This window comes from Otolemur garnettii, unplaced genomic scaffold (genome assembly GCF_000181295.1).
Source record: "Otolemur garnettii isolate 467f Iridium unplaced genomic scaffold, OtoGar3 scaffold00040, whole genome shotgun sequence".
NCBI lineage: Eukaryota > Metazoa > Chordata > Mammalia > Primates > Galagidae > Otolemur > Otolemur garnettii.
Genome location: NW_003852435.1, coordinates 5,253,188 through 5,264,002, shown reverse-complemented (window position 1 = coordinate 5,264,002; position 10,815 = coordinate 5,253,188). Strand labels below are relative to the sequence as shown.

Genomic DNA, 10,815 nt, shown 5'->3' with positions numbered 1-10,815 from the left:
TCCACCAATTAAAAATCAATCAGAAAGATTACAAGTTCAAAAAATATTAAATATTGTTCAGACAGGGTATATTTCAGTACCAAACAGATGCTTACAAGATTATATTTATCTTTAACTTGCTCATTTTTCATAGAACACAAATATGGTTCATGACTATGTTACTAAATTGAACCATAAAGAAAATAAGATAATATGGGTCTTTAAATATTTAAAAATGACTGAAATAAATGTATTTCTAATACCATTAAATTATTTTAATATATTCCATTCCTCTAATCAGACCAAGTCTATTTATGCAGATTAGTTATATCTAAGGGTGTCATTTATCCAACCTGTATTTATCCTTTGATCACAAAGCTTGTTAACTTAAATGGTCTTTTATTGTTATGATTCGTTTTCCCATAATTATGCTGTTTAACTGCCTTATTTTTTGAATAAATACATGCAAACGCGCCAATCATATTCAGCACAGTTATGCTAGATGCTCAATGAACTGTAAGAACCATTTCACTACAATAAAACTGCCTGGAATAGATCCAGGCCAGGGCCTACAAATACCAGTAATCAGAATGTCACCAGGACCAGAACAGGCAAATAGAAGTGTGTCACAGTATATTAATAGATTTTCTAAACACGGTGTGAAACCAGTTTTATAGTTTATCACTGGAAAAATGTGGTGCATACAAGACAAAAATACCACCCACATAGGCAAATTTTACATCTGTATTTTGGTACAGGTCTTTTTTCTTTCTTTCTTTCCTTTTTTTTAGGGGGGGGGGACTTTACCTTAAAAATATTGGTCTTAATATTTCTGCAGTAGCAAGGAAGCAGGAGCGTCCTTCTGCTTAGTCACAGCAGGGATGTTGATGTCATTAAGAATTTCCTTATTATAGATAATTTATTTCAGAAGACCAAAGGATGGCAATATATCACTGCCAAAGCCAGTGGTGAAAGCTTGTGACTAAGTATAAAATACTGTATGCCACTGAAGGAAGTTCTTGTCAAAGTCTCCTTCACTAAAGTGGGTTGACAAAGATGTGTAGGTCTGATGGATTTTAAAAGTAGGTGGTGGCAGAAGTTACGCTGCCTTCAAAATGATAAGCAAAATGAACTTTGTGTTATTCTCTAACAAATATACAGCCATTGTTTGAAGGAATTTGACAAAAAAATCCCGTCCCTAATGGCTTTACTAAAATATGACTTTAAGGTAATGCCCTCTGGGATTTATTAAACAGAAGTATCACTGAGGGGAATACATTCTAGAGCAATGACTAATGTCGTAATTAGCAGGTGCATTTGTAAGAATTTACCCACTATTGAGTGTCTTACAAGACTTATCAACATTGGGGAGTTAAGTTGTACTTCCTTACTGTCATGAGCCCAGTTAGAGTGGTTTCTTCTTCCTGGTGTTGCTATTTCATCATCAGGCTAAGAGTATATATTCTCACAAAGGTTCTCTCTCCTGACAGTCTCCAAAAAGAAATTGGGATAAGATATTTTTTTTCTCTTAATGTACACGGGTTCCAACCTCTTGTCCACTGAAAGCCGGTTGTTCTTCAGCTCCTTTCTATAATGATTAGCTATCTCTTAAGAAACTTAACATTATTTGAAACTTTAGGACAGTTTTAAAGTTTTAACTTATTTTTAAAGAAAAATAAAAGCTTATCATTCCCTAAAAGGAGAATTGCTTCTGAACTAAAAAGCATAAAAATGGGCTAAAATTTGTACTTCAGAAAGTACTTATACTTTCATTATATAGAAAAGATAAAGACATATATGTTAGATGCATAATTATATCAAAAGTTTTACTTTTCATATTTTTATAAATATAAGCACAGCCCACTTTCACTGCAATATATACATTTAAGTCTGTATTAATCTTTAAAAAATGAAATATTTTTCTTAATGTATACTTTTTATTTTTATAGATATAATTCTATTTTGTTATATTACATAAGCAATACTAACTGAACACTATGAAAACTGAAACTTGAGAATAGTACCGAAACATGATAAAGTTTAAATGTTATATTGTTAAACAGTATAAAATATTAATCAGAAGATTTTGAAGCTTTTTCATTTTAAAATAAATGTATTTCTTAGTTCATTAATATATATTTGGAATTATTTTAAAAATAATTATTTTAACCTCATATATAAAAAGTATATTTATGTATTTTAAAAAATGTATAATATATATTATGGCAACAATTTTATATAGAAAGCAACCCCCAAAATATGTGTGTGTGTGTTGTTCAATGGCTTGAATAATATAAGCAAAGGTGATCATGGTAATTTAGAAAATTTAAATGTTTTCTTGACTAAAAATTAAGCTCACATAAATGAGATAAATATACTAGGGAATTTTTATCTGTGATCTGACATCTTTTTCTGATTACACACAATCTTAAACAACATGAAGGTGCCAACACAAAATTCAAAAATCCTTGGCATACATTTATATATGATAATACTTATAGAAATTGTATCACTCATACAACCCAAGTAACATTTAAAATTATCTTACTCCTACCTTTTTTACAAGAAGGGAGGATTATCATCTCAAGGTAAAGATGATAAAGGATTAGCTGGCATTTTAGAGATTTTATTGAAAACTAAAAGCTAATGGATATCGAAGTTATTGCCTTGTGAAGAGTTATCACATCAATTAATATAAAAAATAAGGTTCTGTGCTTTCTACTTCACATAATCAAAAGTTACACTGTTGTGTTTTCATTTATTGTGAAATGGAGAAATGCACACAGATATATTTTGGTGCTGAAATTTTCCTAGATGCCCATAAAAGACGTAGAATATAAATGTCTAAACACAATAACTAAGAAAATGCTGTGAAGGCTATGTTAGCCAGTTTGATGAAAATACTTCAAATTGTATATAAAACCAGCACATTGTACCCCATGATTACATTAATGTACACAGCTGTGATTTAATAAAAATTAAAAAATAATTTAAGAAAGAATAAAAGTAACAATATAGTAAAAATAATGATAATTTTTGGATGTGGTGAGGGATTTAAACCCTTCTCTAAGGAAACCCCAAACACCTGGTGGCTGATTATATTTTAAATTAAGTTTATTTACTTTATTTGTGCTACTTTCAGTGCATGAAAAATAAGAAAGAAAACTAATGATTGTGTACTCATGTGAATCTGAAGTACCAATGATGCTCTATCTTTTCAAAATCTTTAAGAAAAAAAGAGAAACCTACAAAATACTCCTGGAGGCATGCAATATGAAAGAAACATTCTTTTTCTATCAGCCCACCCTAACTCCTATAAAAATAGTTGTGTATTTAATTTTTGGAAACTAATGTGTATACTAATCAAATAGTACCATCTTAGAATAAAAATCACAGCAAAATACCTCCGAAAGTATAAATGGTGAAATAAACAGTTCACTCACTTTGTGTTTGTTACTGAAATCATTAATATGCTAGAGTACAAAGTTTTGAAGATCACTCTTTGGGGAACTCATCTGAATGAGTCCCTATAGTCAGGAGCCTCTTACACTAGAAGGAAGTGGGAATACAGTCATACAGTTGATAACGTTGCTATGAAAGATAGACTTTTCTTGAGTTTATTGTTTACAGTGTGATACTTTGGTCCCCTACACTTTAATTTTATTTGGATTGGCTCCAGGCCTTTACCATATGCTTAATTCCCTGTTATTTATAAGGCCATGCACATCCATCGAAAGGATTTTATTTTCCTAACATTAAGATCCTAAAGTCACCCTAACCTGAATTGCTTGAAATTGATCTCCTGTAAAACACTGAGTAAGAATGCATTCCTTTTCAAGAGTAATTTCACAAGATCTTATTCTGGCGGCTCAATACATTTTCTTCGTTAAAAGCATATTAAAATGACTTGTGGTGCTACAAGAAAATGTGAAAACACATTGAATTAGTAATACATTCCAACAAAACTAGAAACTCATCAGTAAAAAGCCACTGGTCTCCTCTCTTCTTCTTAAGGAGGCCTTCCTTGAAACCTGTTGAGAAGTCACCATGACGCTTAACAACTAATTCTTGGAAGCCATTATTAACAGTTATCCTTGAAAATTAGTAAATAATCTCTACATGACTTTTGATTTTAAATTAACACATAAAATAATTCACATGGAAATTTCTCCTAGGAAAAATGCCTTTATAAATTTGTTTAAAAATCTCTTTGCCTTACCTACCACAAACCTTGTCCTCCTACTTTTCACAATTAATTTTATAGCTTTAAAAATAACTCAAATATTTAATTACTATTATGTAGTATGTTGTATTATCAGGCATACTATTGTGGATATGTTAGTCACTAATCTATTATTTAAACACTTTGGAGACTGACGGTAATTTGTCTGAGAAACTTGAATAAAACCTGAAACAAAATCTCACAAACTATGATTTCTACACCAGCTTATGTGATTGTTCTGTATCCACATTCAATAAAAATGCTCTTGTTCACCCCAAAGAACCTGAAAACATTGATGTTAACATTTTAGACCTTGGGAAGCACACAAAATACTGTGATACTTAAATTTTTACTTTAGCTGAGGTGCAAAACTCACAAATCATACCATTCCTAATTTCATATGACCACACTATACAAGTGTATCACAACATACTTATTAACTTCATTCCCTTAACAGTGTGCGTCTTCTAAACAACACACATATGCTGGAAAATAAAGATAAACCCGATCCTGTGGCAGTTAGTCCAAATGCATTCTGTGAATTAAAATTCTACCTTCAGAAATATATGTAAGATTAAAAGTGTGTTTCCTTAGCTGGCTGTATTACATATATATACTAATAAAAAGCACAGGAAACAAAATTATAGAATACTTAAATGTTTTAATTTATGCATGGCACTTTAGCACAATGTGCTGGCAGTACAAGACTTTTAAAAAGTCACTGTAGTTAACTTACTCTGGTCTCCATAATTAGTAATTAGATAAACCTGATACATTTAAAAGGAAATTAACAAATTAAGAACTTACAAAGCATCCCTTAGAGGACTGCAGAAACTCAATAGAAACAAAGAGGCCTTTTTAACAGTCTGTGTTCAGAATATTTCTAGGACAGAAGCAATTTAGGAAATTGAGCTACTTTGAAAGAAAATTTTCAAGGACTTAAAACTAAAGCTTCTTTTGTGGCTTTATGTGATAGATGAAAATCGTAGAAAAAAAGGAATAGCAAGAAACTTTATCCTTTGCTTTCTGTTTAAATTATGTGTATATGTGTGTGGGTGCATGTGTATTTGCTTTGGCTTATGTTTTATATTGTTAATGAGAAGAATCACATTATCATCATCATCTTCCTTAAGTAATGACCAGCTTCAAGGACAGCATAATCTAGGCACAGGCATCACTGTCCCTCAAACCTTTTGAATATGTTCATTCAAGACAGTCCCTCAAAAACTAGTCTGCCCAAGGAATCAGGCAAGCTGGGAGTTCTACTGCACCAACTCCATTTTTACTGGAAACTAAATGAAAATACAACATCTAACACCTGAAGTGGAAGATTAAGCATTAACCCTCTGTGACCTCATTATAGTTGTCAATGGTAAAAATATAAAGGAAAATAACATATACATATTTATAAAATAACTATAGCAGATCTATAAATATATATTTTAACATATATCCCTTTTAAGATACACTAATTATCAAAAATACCAGCTTTATAGTCACAGAAACGCATTTACAGAAACCACATCTTTTTGAGTGGGGAGCTTCTTTTTCGGTTTTATATCGACCTCAAAAAATCATGATTCCTGATACACAGTAAACACTAAAAGGCGGGATTTTATGTTACAATTGAGACTTTAGTATTCAGTAGCATCAAGTATGAGTCTGTTTTATAAGGACATTACACTATTTATAGGCAAATATATTTGCTAAATATTGGTATTTTGTACACTTATTATGTTATGATAAGATTATGAAATTTTACTACTCCATTTTAATAATAAAAACATTGCTGAGTCAACTGTCATCAAAAAAGCTATTTGCTTTCCAAAGCATAAAACTATGAACAAATTATTTTCATTTGCCCCAACTAATCTTCCTCCTGAAGTGTCACTTTTAGTTTAGCTCAATTTTGAATTTCACTTACTGCTCGACCAGAGTAATTTGTAGCAACACATATTCCTAATGAGCAAGGATTAAGTTTTTCTGTGACACAGCTCAATAGCAGATAAAAGAAACTAGACAGTGACTTGATGGACTGAACACAGTACAGTTACCTGCAATTGGTAGAATCTATGTACAGGTTGGGTCACTCATTTAGTTTTGTCATGTCATCAATAACTTTGACTCATACTAATATATGTTAAATATCACTTAGATCTAGAGAAAATGCACAGTATCCAAACTAGAGGCATTCTGGGATGGCACTTTTGGTAGATCAAGTGCCTTCAGTGCAACTTTGCCTCCTGTTTTTGAACATCACAAAATGAGCTGGTGACCCTCTGGTATATACTCTTTTCATTGCTCAGCAATTCCCAAAAAACAGATCAGTATAATTACAGAGCAAAACAAATACCAACTTTCCATAGATGGCCATTAGCCAGAATTTGCATTTATTCAAACTTTTGAAAACGTGTCAGAGTATTATATTTCACAGGCTTAACCACCACTATTGTATTATGCTGCAATTTCAAATGAAGAATAAAGGAGATTTGTGTCTTTAAAAATACTTTTTAAAAATAAACTGACATTTTGAGGGGTGAAAACTTACTTCAAATTGATTCAAACTCTGGATTCTGACTGGCTGCTATTCTGTACTTCAATAAGCTAACTTCTTAATATTGGGGCATAAATTTCTTTCATTTGGGCATTTTTTAATGGAATAAAAATTTTTAAAGTGAATTAAAAATTAAAACTTTTTTTCCTACTCTCCTTAGGAATCCTTTATTATGGAAAGAAAGGTAGACCAACAAATAAAAATTTAGCAAAATAAATTATGAATAGTAACTATAAAAATAAACTTTAAAATGCAACAGAAGTAAGACATTTGCATCTTGTAGACTTTAGATTATTTACATGAGAGAGGGTATGTGTAGAATGTGATGTACACAGTTTCAAAGAGCAAACTATTTTCATTTAATTTTTTCCCCCTTTCACTGATGCTGGCAGTGTGGCTTATCCTTGTACCAAAGGTTTTAGGACAGTTCTAAAACCAGTAATAAAGTGAAGTCCCAGTTATGCTAAAAGTCTCCTACCTGAATTATGGACATCCGAGTGGCAGGGGTCTCGCTTGCATTAGTCCCTTGTCCAGTGAAGCTGGTGTGGCAGCCCGCATGCCCCTGAGGGACAGTCAGGTTGTTGGAAGCCGGTTTGAGGTACATCACCTCTGACCGCGGTGAGCTGAGGGGCAGGCGGGTCTGGTAGTCGAAGTACATAGGGGAGGTGGCGAGGGAGGGGCTGCTCACCACGTTCATGACGTTCATGGCATTCCTCTCCTCGACTTCGCTCTGCACCAGCATGATATCGTTTTTGTTGATTTTCTTCTTCTTGCTCTTGCCCCCTCCCAGCTGCGGGTGGCTGTACTCGGCGATGCGGCAGTTGTAAGTGCGGATCTCCTTGTTTTCGCGCTTGCACTTGACGGCGATGGTGATCATGGCCGCTAGGAGGATGATGGAGATAGTGCTCAGGGTCACGATGAGAGGCAACGACATGTCCCAGTGGTGCTGCTCGCCATTCACCCGGGGTACCCCCTCAGGCAAGGAGCCGCTCACCGAGCGGATGATGAGCTTGGCCACTGCTGACAGGGTGGGCTTGCCATGGTCAGTCACCTTTACCACCAGCTCCACTACCGGCGTCACGTCCTCCCAGAAGGGATGGAGCGTGCGGATCTCGCCGCTGGATGGATCAATTTCAAACAGGTGGTCGTCGTTGCCATCTACAATCTCGTAGGTGAGGCGCCCGCTCTCGCCAAAGTCGCTGTCGAGGGCGCGCACTGTGCTCACCAAGTAGCCCAGGCCGGCATTTCGCGGCACCTGCAGCTCAGCGGTGTCGTTCTGCAGGGTAGGAAGCACAATCACTGGTGCGTTGTCATTCACGTCCAGCACCGTCACTCTTACAGTGGCGTTGCTCTCCAAGTGCGCTGGCGCCCCTGAGTCTTTAGCAAGCACCTTGAACTCAAAAGCCTTGGTCTGCTCGTAGTTAAAGGAACGCAAGGCGTATATGGCCCCGTTAGTGGGGTTCACAGACACATAAGTGTAGATAGACACGTCGCCGATATGCGAGGGGAGAATGGAGTATGATACGGTGCCATTTTGGCCCAGATCGGGGTCCTGGGCCAGCACTGAACCCAGGTACTCCCCCGGGATGTTGTTCTCATGCACCTGAAGCACGTAGAGCCCTTTGGTGAACCGAGGCGGGTTGTCATTTTCGTCCAGAATCTTGACCGCGAACGACTTGGTGGAATTGAGTGGAGGGGAGCCCCCGTCTCGCGCCACAATTGTCACATTGTATTCGTCCTGTGTCTCGCGGTCCAGCGGGCGGTCAGTGACCACTGTATAGAAGTTGTCATAGTTCTCCTCAAGCTTGAAAGGGACAGAACCCGCGGGACCCCCCAGGCCCCCTCCACCGCCAGTCCCTCCTCCGCCTAAGACCCTACACTGCAGCTGCCCATTCTTGCCCGAGTCTCGGTCAGTGACCCGCACCAGGGCGATGACTGTGCCGGGCGGGGCGGCCTCGCTCAGCGCCCCCTGGCGCACGGAGACAAAACCGATGGACGGCGCGTTGTCGTTGCGGTCGATGAGCTTGACAGTGACCTTGCAATGGGCTGGGATAGGGTTAGGGCCCAGGTCTCGGGCCTGCACATCAATCTCCAGCATCCCATTTTCCTCATAGTCCAGGTTGCCTTTAACACGGATTAGGCCCGTCTTGGGGTCGATGGAGAAGAGCTCCCGCACGCGGTCGGGCACGTAGCTGCTGAAGGAGTAGAGCACTTCACCATTGGGACCCTCGTCAGCGTCAGTAGCATTCAGATCAATGACCACGGTGCCTAGGGGGGCATTCTCCGGCAGTTCTACCAGGTAGGAGGGTGCCTCGAAGACCGGGCTGTTGTCGTTAGAGTCAATCACCTTCACGTTGATCTGCACCGTGGCAGAGCGTGGAGGCTCACCGCCATCCAGGGCAGTCAGCACCAGCGTGTGGTGGTTCTGTTGTTCGCGGTCCAGTGCCTTCTGTATGACCAGCTCTGGGAACTTGGTGCCGTCGCCGCGGGACTTGACGTCCAGTGCAAAGAGGCCGTGGTCGTCGCGAGTGAGCAGATAGGTGCGCAGCCCGTTCTCACCCGCGTCGGGGTCGTGTGCGCTGGTGAGGGGGAAGCGGGTGCCTGGGGCTGCATTCTCCGAAATGTCCATTTCAATCTGGTCGGAGGGGAAGGAGGGCGCATTGTCATTAATGTCCTGGATCTCTACCTTGATCATGCAGATCTCCTTGTCGTTGGCGAACACCTCGAGGGACAGCTGGCACTTGGCATTGTGGCGGCACAGGGACTCCCGGTCGATGCGCTGCTTGGTGTAGAGAAGCCCGCTGTCCGCATCCACGTCCAGCAGGTGCGGCGCCGAATTCTCCAGCACCCGGTAGCTACCCGACTTGCTGCGCCCGCCGCCGCCGCGCTCAGGAGGCGGAAGCCCTGGCTGCAGTCGAGCATCCTTGCCAATGTTACCGATCACTGTGCCGGCCCCTTGCTCCTCTGGCACCGAGTAGTTGAGGTTTTTGAGTGTCAGGGCAGGGGCCCATAGAAGGAAGCAGCAACAGATGGAAAGGTACATCCCAGACCGGTTGGGTAGGGGCAGGAGCAGCCGGACTGGAGAAGCGAGTGAGTGAGTGCGCGCCAGCCTGGGGACCCCGCGCAACGTGCGCGCGCGATGTGAGCCACAAGTCTATGGGTCCTTCCTTCCCTCTGCACCCAGGCTGCGACACCCGGCAGTCCCTCTTTATTCCGCTCGAGTTGCCCGAACCTGTTGATCTACAGCATCCGCACTGGGCGACAAGATGAGGTGCGGAGGAGCTGCAGGGGCTGGAGCAAGGCGGCGGCTCCCTGCTGCGGGGGGCGAGCCCGGGGTTTTGTCTCTCTCGCCTGGACTTGAGGAGGCTCAAACTTGAGCGATGAGACCGGCGATCAGAAGGAAATCACGTCCGGGAGGGATGATAATGAACTAAAGAATCCGTAGGTTTTCCTCACTCCCGCTAGGGTGCTGCAAATCCGCTCCCGCCCGGAGCCTCCGGAATACTCTTTACATCCAGTGGGGGAGGGCGCGGGAGGTGTGTCTCCAGGCGGACCCGAAAGTGAAATCCTCACTTGCTACTCTTCTTCGGTGATGAAATTGATGAGGATGAAGAGCAACCCAGAGAGTCCCAGATATATGCTGGAGCTTCTTCCGCACACGGTGAAATGTCTGCTCGCCGCTCGGGCTAGTCTGTTTTCAGGCAGTGTTTTGCTGCATTTAGAGATCTAATCTTGCATTGCTGGCTGAGGCAGTGGCGGCGGCGGACTGCATCTACCAGCCAAGCGCTATTTTTTTTTTTTTTTCTCTCTCTCTCTCTCTCTCCTTTCCGAGCAGCCAAAGGGAGGGGAGGAAATGCAGCGTAAAGAACTAGTGTCCCGATTTGTAGTTTCCTCTCCCCAACAGGCTCCTCCCTCTCTTCCTCGGGTAAAGGCTTTCCCCCGAAATCAAGAAAGCCACAGACTGATCAGCGTTTGCTGTGTGAGTCTACTGGGAGGGGAAAAATATATAGATATATTTTCGCCTCTGTTCATAGAACACACTCTGAGATTTCCCTACGCC

The 10,815-nt window shown here is 40.3% G+C and overlaps 1 protein-coding gene across 1 annotated transcript in view; it reads right to left on the bottom strand.

Moving 5' to 3' along the window:
• PCDH17 (protocadherin 17) overlaps positions 1-10,529 on the bottom strand; it is a 93,534-nt gene extending 83,005 nt beyond the window's left edge. Inside the window, exon 1 of the mRNA XM_003790154.2 lies at positions 7,234-10,529. Within this exon, the coding sequence (XP_003790202.1) occupies positions 7,234-9,798 (2,565 nt within the window). The 5' untranslated portion in view covers positions 9,799-10,529. The remainder of the gene's footprint in view (positions 1-7,233) is intronic.
• Between the last annotated feature and the right edge of the window lie 286 nt (positions 10,530-10,815).